The following is a 15,066-nucleotide window of genomic DNA, read 5'->3' on the forward strand; positions in this document are numbered from 1 at the left end:
ACATTGAGCAAGATCCTTGTGTTCTCTGTCTCCTCGGAGCTGCTTCTAATATTGAATATCATTTTAAAATCATAATGCGGGCAGTTTTCCAAAATGATTGCAACAGCAACTCCCTGAACTCAATCAATCAAAGTCAATTCCATCTAGAATAGACTCCTGCATTGCCAGTGACCTGGGCCTGAAATGCCACTCACCAACCTGTGTTTCCATCCAGCTCTCCTTCCTTCTGCGTCTTTCTGGCCATGATGTCATCTTCTGTTTTGAACACATTTTCCTTATTAACTTGTTGCTCTAACGTAAGGGAACACTAAGTTCTCTTCATTTTAAGGATGAGCAGGGGGAAGGAGGTAGATAATTTCAGCAATTAATGAGACAATTAAGATCTTTTCTGAGAATTAGTTTGTTCAGTTTCTTACACTCCAAAAAAAAAAAAAAAAACAAAAAACGTGGGACAAGGAGAAAGAAAAATTTTCAGAGACACTTGTGATATGTTACATATTAAATATAACCATCAATTAAATAAATTCATGCTTACTAATAAGGTTGTCATGTTTCATGGTCTCCAGAGAGAAGACAGACTAATTTTGAAGGAAATGAAAGTTTGGATAGAACAATTTGAAAGGGATTTGACAAGAGCACAAATGATAGAATCAAACCCGCAGGAGAAATACCAGGTAATGTGTGGGAAAGAGATGGTGAATGTTTCAAAAGCTTTTCATGAGCGTGCCTTATCTATGTCACTTAATCTATGCTTCCTCTGTTAAATTATACTAAGAAGAAAAACCTGCAGAGAAATAATACGTATTCTCATAAATCTGAACATACTATAATTCTACTAAGCAGAAAGCTTTCAGCTGTATTCTGTCCATACTATACATGGAGCTCTGAGAGGTTGTCACTGGTAGGGAATTGTCTTCTATAGGTGACCCCGGACAAAAACACACAGGCATTATCTCTGCACAGCTCTTTAGTGGTCGTCACCTGATGTTGAAATTCACCAAAGCAAAACAAAACAAGACAAAAACCAAAAGCACTGTCGAGACAAATGAAAATAACCACAAAATAAGTTGAATTTAATAAAGGATTGCAACATGATTGTTTGGAAAGTGGCTCTTAAGAAAACCAGCTTCTCCTGCACCCTATGCCATTCAGAACTGTTGTCCTCAAAAAGAGGTCACTATGATTGTTTTCCTTAGGTTCATTACTCTGTCATTAATTGGTTTTCTGCTTCTAATTTTCACTTGAAGACACAATGTCTTCGAACAGGTTTTTCCCATTAAGAAGCTGTGGTTTATTCTAGGGAGCTTTGTCATGTCTCACCTATTTGAGATGCCCTACCTCGTTTTAGTGACAGAACTGACCACAGTAGAGTCTATATGTTGGTATAGTCTGCATGATACTGTGTTATATTCTTCTCCATGTGCAATTTTAGTTATTTTTAGCTATAAAAGTGAACTTGGTAGAATAAGAGCATACCACAGGGAATAAGTTCAATCATGATTTTTGTGTTTGGCTTTTTAAAAAAGATTTAAAATTGGCATGCATTAGTTTTGTCATCCATCCATTCATCCATCGTCCACCTATCCAACACATACAAATATATACACAGTGTACATTGATTCACTTTACTCCTTGTCACTTTCCTTCATTCCCCTCGTCTTCTTAGAACAACTTCACTAGTTATCATTGCTCTATTTTCGTGCACATAGAGTACTTACACCTTGTTCACACTCATTCCCAACTCTTGCTCTTTCCCATCTCACCGTAGCCTGCTCCCCCACCAAAAGCAGCACCTGTCATTTCTGTCATTCATTCTTTAATGTGTATGTTAATTGTTTAAAGGAATTTTACTGTGGTATTTTCACACATGAATGTATTATACTTCAGATGAAACCTTCTATTGCTTTCTCCTTTCCTTGGGCTTACTATTCTATTATTCCAGTTTTCAGTGAGTTTTATTATGTCATCTTTGTCCATAGAAACAACGTATTCCAATATTATTCACTTGGTGTATGATTTTTTCTAGGTTTGCAAATGTGCCTGACTTTATGCATTTGTGTTTTTGTTGAATTTGACAAAACAATCCATATTTGATTATTTTCCATCTATCCTTTGTCTGAAATTCAATAACCTTTCCCCAACCCCCCTCCCCCAAAAAAGTCTTGGTTAAACTCCATCATAAGATGATTGAGCCAGTAAATTGGAAACAAAAAAAGCTAAGAGCAAAATTTATATGCTTGTTTAACCATTGATGAGTTTTAATTCTAGCACGAATAATCAAAATATAATCTGCAAGTTATAAGCTTGCTGGTGACCCAAATGTTATTTTATTAAAAGGAAATTAGGGATTAAAAAATTAACAGAAACATATCTTTTGAGCCACAAATGTTTATCTGTAGCTTAAAAAAACAGGCTTGGGGACTATCTGAACTCAGTATCTAGGGAAATTTTTCTTTGATAGGTACATTTTGTTATCTTCTAATTTAACTTGCCAATGAACACTGTGTTTTCTAGTTTTCACAAACATAAACTTCTGTGGGAGAGAGTTAAATACTTATTTTCTTTTTCCCTTTCTTTAAATTCCATTAAGTTAGAGAGAATGGAAGAAAAAAAATTCATAGTGAAAGTTTTACTCACCACCTCCCCCCAGTGGCCTTCCCGTGAATCTACATGTTCAAATGTCTCCAGTTCTTGTAGCTCCATTTTCTGCTAGACTTTCGCTTGCATGTTTTGATAATATGATTACACAATTTAATGATATTTTCAATTGATATCTAGACTTGGAATCACACTTTACGATGCACTAATTTAGTGTAACATGTAGAACTTAAAGTACTACTTCTATGTTGGCATCAGGCCGATGGTTTAGTTATTATATGTTTAGTTAAATTCTCTAGGATACATAATATTTTAATGCTAAAGAATTAGAAGGCTTGATATGTATAGGAGGTCCAACAAACTAAACCTCTTAGTATAGGATTACATAAACAAAAATTTAGCTGTCTTTTATTAGCATGATTTTAATGTATGTGGTTTCTTTTGGTAAGTTGTTTATAATTTGAAGTAAAACAACTATCTTCCTACATAGCAGAGATGTCCATTCTAATCACCTCTTGACAAATATCAACTGGTATGTAAACCATGGGTAGAAATGAGCAGCCCTCGGCTTTAGTTATGCCCATGCTATTTGTCTGTGCACTTCTTGTCTCATAGTATTAATTCATGTTTATGTTGCTGGTTATAAGAAATCCAGAGAGGGTAATAAGTAGAAGGCGTTTAGCCCCAGAGCGAGGGTCATGATTCCAGCTTGCTGATTCATAGCTGTCTTTACTATAATAACTGCTATCGATATTACAGCGATCCCTCTCATACTGAGAGAGTTACTTTCCGGAGACGCCCGCGATAGGTGAGAATCTGTGAAGTAGCAGTGTTTTTATATGTATGCGTATTTACACATATACATATTTCAAGGCTTTAGAAACCCTTTCAACTCTCCTATAAACCTTCCCTACTCCCTTAGTATTCTTTCTCATACTCTTATAAACACTTTATATGCTCCACTTAAATACTATATACTGCAAAATTCCACAATAGAGTGAAAATTCTGTGATACAGACTTAGAATTACATTAGAATTAGATTACAGAATTAAAAAATAAAACCCAGGATACAGTGAAGCCACAGTAAGTGAACCGCGCTATGGTGAGGGACAGCTGTGCTATCAACTGTGTGTCCTGAGTGCCGGCCACACGGATTGTTATTTAGGAAGTGTGGTTTCCTTTGCTTTTCCTCTGTGTGACTCATTTGTGGCTTTTCTGTTTTGTTCCTCTCTTAGTCATTTAAGCACTTCAGAGTTCAATATGATATGAAAAGGAAGCAGATCGAACATCTCATCCAACCACAGCAGAAAGATGGGAAATTGTCCCTTGACCAAGCATTGGTGAAACAGTCCTGGGACCGAGTGTCCGCCAGGGTGAGTTCCCCCATGGCTCATTTCCTTGGCTCAAGTCCGGTGGTCAAGACTGTGTCCCCAGCTTTTCCAACAAAGCTTTAGGGAAGAGGTGCCGCTGTGTGTCCTAGGTGGGAAGGGCTTCTCTATGCGGCGCTCTGCCCTCGGAGACACAGGTGAAAAGGCTTGTGTGAATAGCTGTTTGCCAGTCATTGAGGGGATGATGGATTAATTCTTGCCTTACAATACTTACCGATCGGTTGTTTAGAATTGGTAACTCTGGTCTTGTAGAGGAGTCCCAGAAATGGAGAATCAGACGCTTCTTCTTCTTCTTTTTTTTTTTTTTAATCCTGGGGCTTGAACTCAGGGCCTGGGCACTGTCTCTTGCTCATGGCTAGCACTCTATCCACTTGAGCCACAGCACCACTTCTGGCTTTTTCTGTGTGTATGTGGTACTGAGGAATCGAACCCAGGGCTTCATGCATGCTGGACAAGCACTCTACCACTAAGCCACATTCTCAGCCCCACTTTTCAATATGTTTCATCAGCATTAAGAATCTGTTGATAAAGAATTATATGTTCTGTAATTAAAGCTTTCTCATAATCTGATCTTTTGTGAATCTGAAGGAACACTGCCGACTATCATTCCTATTTATGCCTTTTATTAAAACTTGAAAATCAAGATGGCAAGGCCTCAGATCTTTTTATCCCTATTTAGAATATTGGACTCAAGACAACCATGTTACTTATTTTGGTAATTTATTTTTTTCATCAACTCCATCAAAGAATAACCTAATCCCTAAGCACCTTAACTCATCCCAATGGATGCTCCAGGGAACTAGTAGACAGTGTTTGAGAATTGGGTTCTATAGAAGAAATGGAGAATTAGGAAATCTGAGGCCAATTGACTCTTGAAAACTCATCTTTCTCTAGAGCTATGTAGGTAACCGGAACTTCCTACAGATAGTCACATCGAGTGGGCCTCTTCATGGGGCTCTCATTGGACCAAGACGATGTGCTTAGCATGTGGTGTATTAATGACTACCTCTTCATGTCATCAAACCTAGCTTTTCCCTTTTAGCAAAAGCAACCCTGAAAATAAGTGGGTGCTTTATGCTATTACTATGGAAGAAAAGGGCAATTATTTCCTTATAATATCTTTCAATGTCTAACACGTATTTTGTTTGTACACAATTTGCCATAACGCTCATTTTCCCCTTCCTCCTCAAAACTTCAAACTCAGCATCATAGATATTTGCTTATTTTGGCTTTATTACATTCATTTGTACTTATTAGCTTTAAACATCGTATGAACTTTTGAAATCATTTTTAGGGACCAAGCTACTCAGGAGGCTGAGATCTGAGGATCATAGTTTGAAGCCAGCTTGGGCAAGAAAGTCCGCGAGACTCTTTATCTCCAATTAGCTACCCCCAAAAAGCCAAGAAATGGAGCTGTGACTCAAATGGTAGAGTACTAGCCTTGTGAAAAAAAAAAGCTCAGGGACAGTGCCCAGGCCTCGAGTTCAAACCCCGGGAGTAGCACATTAAAAAAAAAGTGTGGGGAGCAATTTTAGGAATTGTCTTCTGTATTACAGATGTTTTGCTGCTTGTTTTCATTTTCAGCTCTTCGACTGGCATATCCAGCTGGATAAATCTCTCCCCGCCCCTCTGGGCACCATAGGGGCCTGGCTGTACAGGGCAGAGGTGGCCCTGAGAGAGGAGATAGCCATCCAGCAGGTCCATGAGGAAACGGCTAACACCATACAACGCAAGCTGGAGCAGCATAAGGTAGGTGTGCTGGTTGGAAAACGCTTCAGCATTGTAGCTAGAGTTCATCGTAGAGCTAGGGTTCACTGACACGGTAGCCTGCTTGGGGTAGGCAGGGCCTCTGATCAGAGACTTCTGTTTCACAAGGTCTCTAGTTTGCATTTTCTGTTCTGAGCGATATTCTAGTAGGTCGACTTCCTGAGATCATTTCTAGTAGGTTGAGCAAAGTTTTTCAGCAGTAACTATCTCTGTTATTTCTGTTACTTTAAGCGATTGTTTTTGTTTTTGTTTTAAAGAAAGGAAAAGCTGGCAGATGACATGGATTTAGATGAGAACTCGGTTGGCCTTGATTCCACAGTTTATTCCTGCCTCTCTTCAGAGGATAGGACTGTGTCTTGGGGCTGTAGGTGAGGTGAGAGGGATGAAAGCCTTAGACGTCCCTGAGCGCTGGTGACTCACTTGTAATATTAGTTATTCCGGAGAGTGGCTTCTGAGGGTTGTGGTTCAAAGCCAGCCCAGAAGGGAAACCCATGAGACTCTTATCTCCAATGAATCACCAGAAAACTGGAAGTGGCACAGTGGCTCTATGTAGTAGAGCACTAGCCTTGAGCAAAAGAATTCAGGGATAGCACCTAGGCCCCGAGTTCAGGCCCATAACCCACCAAAATAATAATAATAATAATAATAATAATAATGTGTCTGTAAGGTCTGCCCATGCCATGCAGGCCCTGTGCAGATACCTCTCCACCTCTTGCCTAAGTTTCTGCCCAGTGTCTGTTACCTAGGTAACTGGCAAACCTAGGGCACCTTTCCCTCCTGCTAGGCTACATTCTCTGGTCACGCCTCCCATCTGACCATAGGAGGATCCCAGGCTCTGAAGTAACCTCCAGATCCAAGGTGGCCACACTTTTCTCCCACCTGGCTACACCTCTTCCTGTCCCAGGCCTACATAAGTCTTGGCCAGGGGGTGGGTCTTCCCTTTTCAGCCATGCCTCTCCACCATGCAGTTTGGTAAATAAGCTTCTTTTCCTGCCTGAATACCACCTGGTGTTCTCTTCATTGGCTATCTAATAAAACCTACCTAGTTAGTATACCTTACAGTGTCCTTAGGCTTTGAGGGCCTAAGAAGTTTGGGACTGGTTTAGTCTAACGCATCATCTGTTGTAAGTTACAAAATACATCTCTGTGTTTTATCCCAACACAGAGCAAGCATTAAAAGTTCTATTCATTAGCATCTCATGAATGCTATCCTCACGTTCGGACGACTGAATTCCTGCACTGCCTTTACTGCGGCGTGGTGGTAGTGCTTTCCTGTAGGTGTGGAAAGATGACAGACAGGTTGAGATTTCTTCTCCTGTGATTTGTAGCTGATGCATTGCTTCCAAATTATTGATACAGGATTTTTTTCTTACCCCAAGGAAATAGATTACAATCTATTCTAGACTAGAGGATAAAGCAAATTTGTGACCGATTGTATTTCATGCCTCCAGGGACCCTTGATTTTGGAACTGGGGAAGTGGGGATACCGTAATGTCATACAACTCAACAGGCTCAGCCCAGAGCAGTTCATCAAACAAGGCTGACAGCCATAGCATACAGTCAGCGGTGGACTGTCGCTCATAATCCTGCCTGTTTCCTCTCCGCCGTGCCTCAGTTATTCTCATTGTCTTCAGACATTTTCATGTACTTTTGTCTTTACGTTTAACTTCATGGTTGACATAACAATCATCATTTATAGAGAGTACCATCTGACGTTTTGGTACATATATCTGTTGTCGAATGAGAAAAATCAGACTCAGCTTACCCATTGCCACAGATACTTATCATTTCTTTATGATACGAACTTTTAAAGTTTGTCTTCTTTGGTACCACCAGTATTTGAACTCAGGGCCTTGTACTGTCACGATCAGCTTGTCTGCTCATAACTGGCATTCTACCACTTGAGCCATGCCTCCAGTCTATGTAATTGGAGATGGAAGTCTTGCAGATTTTTTTCAGCCAGGGCTGGCTTTGATTTCAGCCTCCTGAATGTCTAGAATTACAGGTGTGAGCTACTGATAACCTAGCTTGTATTTTAGCTCTGAGATAGTATCACCCTTACTTTTTCTACACTAGCTTAGAGCTAGTGATCCACCTGTCTCCTCTCCCCTTTGTGTAGATGGAATTATAGTTGTATACCACCACACCTGGTTCTAAGATCTTTCCTATAGTTACTCTGACATTTAAGCAGTCCATTGGTGTGAACTGTAGTTATGGTAACTGTGATAGAACACCAGAACTTATTCTTTCTATCTAAAACTTTGTCCTCATTGTCCAGTGGTGTTCTTTCCCTGCCCACCCTCCACCGCCACCTCGGCTTAGCTCTGATAACCTCCACATTTCTCTCCATTTCTGCGAGTCCCACTGTTTTGAATTCTAATATTCCGTCTGTGAATGGCTTCCTTCACTTACAATGATGTTCTCTGATTTTATCCCGCTTATTATGCATGACAAAATTTACTATTTATTTACTAAGAACAAATAGCATTACACTGTGTATATATTCAACATTTTAAGACATCACTCCTAAGGTAATCACATACATTCTTTCCTTGGTCGTTGTGAATAATGCTGCGATGAACAGTAGAATGCAGACATCTCTTGCCGTACTTGAGATAGTACTGAGATAATTTTCTTTTGGTTTATTGCAAGGAGTAGGGTTGCTGGAGTGTATGGTATATTTTGGGGGGTATAATTCTATACTTTATTTGTAATTAGCTGTTCTGATTTAGATTACCATCCACAAGTTGTCAGCTTAACCGGCTCTCCACATCTTTGCTAGTCCTTGTTATCTTCCAGATTTTAGTCAGTCCAGTCAACCCTACAGGTGTGGAGGGCAGCCTTCACAAGGAGGCTTGTGCTGTGCATTTGTCTTAGTCAGTATACTGAGCATGTTCTCTGTGTACACTGACTTTATCTATCTTTGTCTGAGAAATACCTACTTAAGGCAGGCCCAGGTTGACTAGAAGTGCTTGTTTTCTTCTTACTGTTAGCTCTGTTTCTCATGGGGTTGTTGGCCTCTTATACTGTATGTGATTTGCACATGTTTTCTTCCCGTCTCTGGTTCTCTCTTCACTCTCTTGTTGTTCTCTTTGCTGTGTAGAAGATTTCTCTAGTGTAATACTGTCATACCTGTCTGTTTTTTATTTTTGTTGTGAATACTTTGAGCATCATATTCAAGAAACCAGTACTCAGACCAAGGCCGTGGACGATTGCTTAAGAATAGTTTCTTTTAGTAAATTCTTGTTTGGGTCTGACTTTTCAGTTCTTAATTCATTCTGAGTTGATTCCTGTATAAAGGAGAGAGAAGGATTCTTTTTCACTCTTCTATATCGGGATATCCAGTCCAGCATCATTTATTGAAGAAATTGAACTTCCAAATTATATATTCTTGGCACTTGGGTTGAAAAGTCCATTGATGATGGTCAGGTGGGTTTATTTCTGGGCTGGCTGTTTTTCCTATTTAACGGTTCAGTGTGCACAGACTCAAAAGCTTTGTCCCTTCCTTTTCTGTCACCATCAACACACACACACACACACACACACACACACGGACAGGAACAATCCCCATATCTGGCTTGACTTTGAGATCCACCTCTTCTGGGAAGGTATACTCTGTGTGCTCACATGGTAAAGGCCTGCTCTTCTGTGCCTCAGGTCCCTGCAGGGGGTGAAGCAGAGAGCAGCCCCCAGTGGAGGACAAGTTTAAGAACTTCCCTGGGGTCAAACCACATTTCATGTCCTCAGACGCATAGAATCATCAGGGTACCATGCATCTTAAAACTCTCAGCATATTGAAAATAGGATTGCACAAATCATACCACTTGGACAAATGAGCAATCAAGCACATCTAACAAAGTAGATCTATACATTTATATATATATATATATATGTGTGTGTGTGTGTGTGTGTGTGTGTGTGTGTGTGTGTGTGTGTGTGTGTGTATTTAACAAAATACATAAAAATGCAACAAGGAAATCAAATATATTATAGTATTATGACTAATAATAAACAAAAGCGAACAAATAAGAAAATGTGAAAACGAAACAAAAGACAAAATAATAAAGGGTGACTCTTGATTTAGAAGCCCTGGGCTCCTGAATGGACAGGTTAAGTGGTCGTCCACTCACACAACCCTTTGAAGTTCAGAAAATTAAAAATACTAAAAGTGAATGTAAGATACATGGAACAATTGAAACTCCTCGAATAGCTCCATGAATATCTGATGCCAAAGAAGTCCCATTGGCTTCACGAGAATGTCTGTGGGTTGGGAGTGCTGTCCACCAGGCCTCTACCATGTGTGCTAGCGGCTTGTGGCCCTGGGTGGAGGGGGAGGGTATGGAGGGTGGAGGCTGAGCAGGGGCTGGGGAAAGGCGAGGGGTGAGATGGGGGCGGGGGCCTCCAGCCGCCAGCTTGGAGAAATGGTCATGGGTTTGTTGTTTGCTTAATACATTGAACCGTGCACATTTCACCGTGTGACTCTGCTATGGACTAGAAAATGAAAGGTTTCAGGGCAGATGCCCAAGTGACTTGCCCTGACAGGGTGTGAGGTTTAAGTTGGATAATGCACATGGTTACCTGTGTGTTTCAGAGACTGTACAGGACTTAAAGCACTAAATGAGCCATTCCTGAGAGAGAGAGAGAGAGAGAGACAGAGACAGAGAAAGAGACAGACAGAGACAGAGTCTATGCTAACCACTAGTTATAGCTAGAACTCTCTCCCTCTCCCTCCCTCTCCTTTTCCTTCTTCCCCTCTTTCCCCACTTCCCTGAGTACAATAAATAAGCCACACACCCCAGGGATGAGGGTGATACAAAGGATTGGGAGTTGGAGTTGTTATCTGACACTAAAAATTTAGAAAAAACTGGCTAAAGAGAAAATTAAAGGATGTAATAAAGAAGTAACAGGCAACAGGAAGAGAGCGTAAGTATATAGGAGCCAAAGACACAGAGTGATTTTTTAAAATGACCTTTAAGTAGTTGTACAAAGGACTTTCCATCTAACAGGCAGTTTATGAACACGATGCATCTTGATCCATGTCACCCCTTTCAACTTCTCCCCCATCCCTCCCCTCCCCACTCCTTTCTCTTTGCTTAATTTCATAGGATACACGTCGCATTCTTTTTTTTGTCAGTCATGGGGCTTGACCTCTGGGGCTGGGCGCTGTCCCTCAGCTCTTCAACTCAAGGCCAGTGCTCTACCACTTGAGCCACAGCTCTATTTCCAGTTTTCTGGTGGTTTATTAGCGATAAGAGTCTCATGGATTTTCCTGCCTGGGCTGGCTTTAAACTGCAATCCGCAGATCTCAGCCTCCTGAGTAGCTAGGATTACAGGCATGAGCCATGGACGCCCAGCTACATTGCATTCTCCACTGCATTCTGTACCCCTTCTCTTTGATCATCTGAAATAGGAACTTTCACTAGGTACGGATGTAATTACTTAACTTCCACAGTCATAAAACTAAGTATCTGTTACTCAGGAGGTTTAGTTCTGAGGATCACAGTTCAAAGTCAGTCTAGGCAGGAAAATTCATAAGACTCTTACCTGCAATTGATTAATTGCAGATAATCCCTTAAAGGCTAGATATGGAACTGTGGCTCAACTGTTGGAGCACCAGTTTGACTCAGAGCATCTACCCACCAACAATAGAAAAGCAACAATATAGTTGATAATTATGAGATCAAGTCTAATGTATACAAATATATTCATTAAATATCTATCAAAAGCTAAGCTTAGAAGCTTTGAATCATTGTTAATTTAAATTCTAGATTTCCTGAGCTAGGCATGGTTGCCTGTGCCTTTAATTCAAGCTCTTCATAGACAGTTCTTCAAGACAGCCAAAGCAAAAGTTTGTGAGACCTTACCTAAAAACAAGCTGAGTATGATAGCATACACATGCAATCCCAGCTAATCAGGAGGTGGAGATAAGGAAGATCATGATCTGAGACTGGCCCAGACAAAAACATGAGACCCTCTCTGAAGCTAAAAGCAAAAAAGAACTGGAGAATCGACTCACGTAGTAAAGCACTGTCCATGAATTTAGTCCCCATTATTGGGGAAATAATCTCCAGTTCCCCAATAGAAGAAAACTGGTCCATCAGTTTGGAATAACTACTTCCTGCTGGTATGTGGGCTCACTTAGAGATGCAACAAATGTGGAAACAACACAGCATGGGGCTCAGGAGGCAGACACAGGAATGCCTGAGAATAGTTCCCTTCTATTCTAGTCGAAAAAGTAATTCCTATTCTTGTCAAGAAATCTTAAACATACTTTGCAAACTTAGGATGCCTGATTTTACATGCTTCACACCTTTTAAAAATATGTCTCACAATTTTGTCACTTATTACACAGGAAGTGTTTGCAAATTAGAGTTCATTTTTAAAGTTTTATATTGCAAACAGCTTCTTTTTACTCACCCTCTCTCTCCCTTTCTCCCTCTCTTTCCCTCTCTCTCCCTATCCTTCCCCCTCTCTCCCCGCTCTCTCCCTCTCTCTCCCTCTCTCTCCTGGTCTTGGGGCTTGAACTCAGAGCCTAGGTGCTATCTCTGAACTTCTTTGCTAGCACTCTACCATTGAGCCACAGCTTCACTTCTGGTGGTTACTTTTGGTGGCTAATTGAAGTCTCATGGACTTTCCTGCTGGGACTGGCTTCAAACAACAATCCTCTGACCTTAGCCTCCTAAGTAGCTAGGATTACAGACATGAGCCATCATTGCCTAGCTTCTTTTTACATTGTGTTTTTACATTAACATATGTGATAAAATGTAGTCATTTTTTAAAGCAAAAATAAATTTTGTATTGTCTTTTCTATTTTCCAAATACCCAGGCCTCAATTATCTAGACAAATGAACATTAACCATAGCTGATCAATAAGGAAAATGTAACCGCATTTCTGCTCTAAAGTGCTTAATTTTGCTGAAAGTATGAGGAATAGGACAGAGGTATTATTGTTCTCTTTGCAGATAAGGGGGGCATAGCTGGAGAGAAGTTAGTAACTGCCCAAGGCAACATGGTGATCCTATGTATTTATTTTTATGCCAGCTCTGGGGCTTGAACTCAGAGCCTGGGTGCTGTCCCTTAGCTATTTTACTCAAGGCTGGTTCTCTGACACTTGAGCCACAGTTCCATGTCTGACATTTTGGAAGTTAATTGGAGGTAAGAGTCTCTTGGACTTTCCTGCCTGAGCTAGATTGGAACCCTAGTCCTCAGATCTCAGCCTTTTTGGGTAGCTAGGATGAACAGGTGGGAGCCACCTGCTCCCAGCTGAGCCCAGGTATCTTAAACACTTAAGATACCATTATGTCCACAAAGTGATTCAATTGTGCTATAATTAGCACAAGCTGGATGTTGACACTGGTGGAACTCACCAGGAGGGAAGAGTATTAGTTTGGCAAATTAAGATTTCCCGTCTTAAGGAATTTTGAGAATGGCTGCCGGACTCCAGCCCCTGATTCTACTCTGGCTGCATTGCCAGTCCTAAGGAGGCTACTTTCTCTCCTTCATTGAAGGTTTTATTTCCCAGATGTGAAAGCATAGCATGGGGCTTCATACAATCAGTAGTCCGCAGATGGCCCTCCCATTATCCTGGGCTCTTAGTGCCTTTATCTTCTCTTCCCTAGCAATCCTGCCCTAGGCCCTGCCCTACACACACACTCCATGGGCTTACCTATAGACATTGCTACCAGTAACAGACTCCTGCTGTGATCTCACTTTCCAGCCAAACAGGGCTCCTCCTTCTATGTCCTGTTCTCCACTCTTGCCATCGTTCATTGTGATTCTGTTTCCATCCTTTTAGTTCATTTCTTCCCTTTAAACTGTTTAAATTCATTGTTCATAAAAGTCATCTCTTGCTGGCCACCAGTGGCTCACGCCTGGAATCCTAGCAACTCAGGAGGCTGAGATCTGAGGATCTCAGTTCAAAGTCAGCTTGGGCAGACAGAACTGAGTGACTTTTTTCTCCAGTGAATTGCCAAGAAGCCAAAATTGGAGCTGTGGTTCAAATGGTAGAGAGCCAGCCTTGAGCAAAAGCTAAAGAATAATGCCCAGCATCTGAGTCCGAGCCCTAGTACCAGAACCAAAGTAAATAAATAAAAGAATAAACTTTTTTTCGTTACTTCCCTGTTAACTAGTCCATATCTCACTTGGTCCTACAATCCTGATAGAAGCACAGCATGGGTTAAAACTCCCTCTGCCTACCTCCCTGTTCCCCACAGGCAGCCACCAGGGCTGGCGCAGGCAGGATGACTCATCCAAGTGGGCCGGGCCATCCCTGGGTATTTCCTAACTCAACTCCTCCATTTCTGGGACAACTCCTGCCTACCTCGTCTCCTCAAACCTTCGACACCTCCTCCCTGTCCTTTCTTCCTCACTCCTAGCGGATGACATTGCTTCCTATTTCGCTGAGAAAATAGAAGCAATCAGAAAAGAATTTCCGCAGGCCCCCACAACGGCACCAGCCCACCTACTTACATCTGCGCCTGAATAGTGAGTCTTCACTTCTGTTACTATGGCCAAACCATCTGTGCTCCCAGCCAACCAACTCTCCTCACGCGCCAGGCCCCTACCCCTTCTTCCTCCAGCAGCTGATTCCTGTCATTCTTCCACCATTTATTTGTGCTTTGGTCTCTTGCCTTTGGATTTTGTTGTCCATTCAAATGCAACATTCTGTTGTTTCTCTCACCTTAAATTATCCCCTTCTTGGCTGGGTGCTGGGGTGGGGGTGGGTGTCTCATGTTGGTAATCCTAGCCTACTCTGGAGGCTGAGATCAGAGGATAGGAGTTCAAAGCCAGTCTAGGCAGGAAAGGTTGTGAGTTTCAAGTCCAATTAATCACCAAAAAAAAAAAAAAAAAAGCCAGAAGTGGAGCTGTGGCTCAAGTGGTAGAGGGCTAGTCTTGGGCACAGAAGCTCAAGGACAGGCCCTGAGTTCAAGCCCCAGGACCAACACATGTGCATGCACGCGTGCACACACACACACACATACACACACACACACACATACACACACACACACACACACACACACACAGAGTATAGAGTCATTGTGGTCTGCAGCAGTGCTTAAAACATTGAGAATGGGAAAACTGAATACAAAATGTAAACAATGAAAAAGAAAAGGATCAAGGACTACTTCTCAAGAGAATCCAGCATCAAGAGATCAAAAGGTAGAAGATGAACCATCAAATGTCTGAGAAGGAACCACCAGTGAAGGAGAAGGAAATCCGGTTATGGCGGCATCTCAGAGCCATGAGACACAGGTGCAGATGAACAGGAGTTTCTTGCATGCAGCAGTGGAATTTTTGACACAGGCATTT

The 15,066-nt window shown here is 41.4% G+C and overlaps 1 protein-coding gene across 1 annotated transcript in view; it reads left to right on the plus strand.

The window, feature by feature from the left end:
* Syne1 (spectrin repeat containing, nuclear envelope 1) overlaps positions 1 to 15,066 on the plus strand; it is a 388,103-nt gene that overhangs the window by 85,071 nt on the left and 287,966 nt on the right. Inside the window, exons 10-12 of the mRNA XM_013026970.1 lie at positions 567 to 674; positions 3,835 to 3,972; positions 5,572 to 5,736. Of these exons, the coding sequence (XP_012882424.1) occupies positions 567 to 674; positions 3,835 to 3,972; positions 5,572 to 5,736 (411 nt within the window). The remainder of the gene's footprint in view (positions 1 to 566; positions 675 to 3,834; positions 3,973 to 5,571; positions 5,737 to 15,066) is intronic.

This window comes from Dipodomys ordii, unplaced genomic scaffold (assembly GCF_000151885.1).
Source record: "Dipodomys ordii isolate 6190 unplaced genomic scaffold, Dord_2.0 Scaffold98, whole genome shotgun sequence".
Classification (NCBI taxonomy): Eukaryota; Metazoa; Chordata; class Mammalia; order Rodentia; family Heteromyidae; genus Dipodomys; species Dipodomys ordii.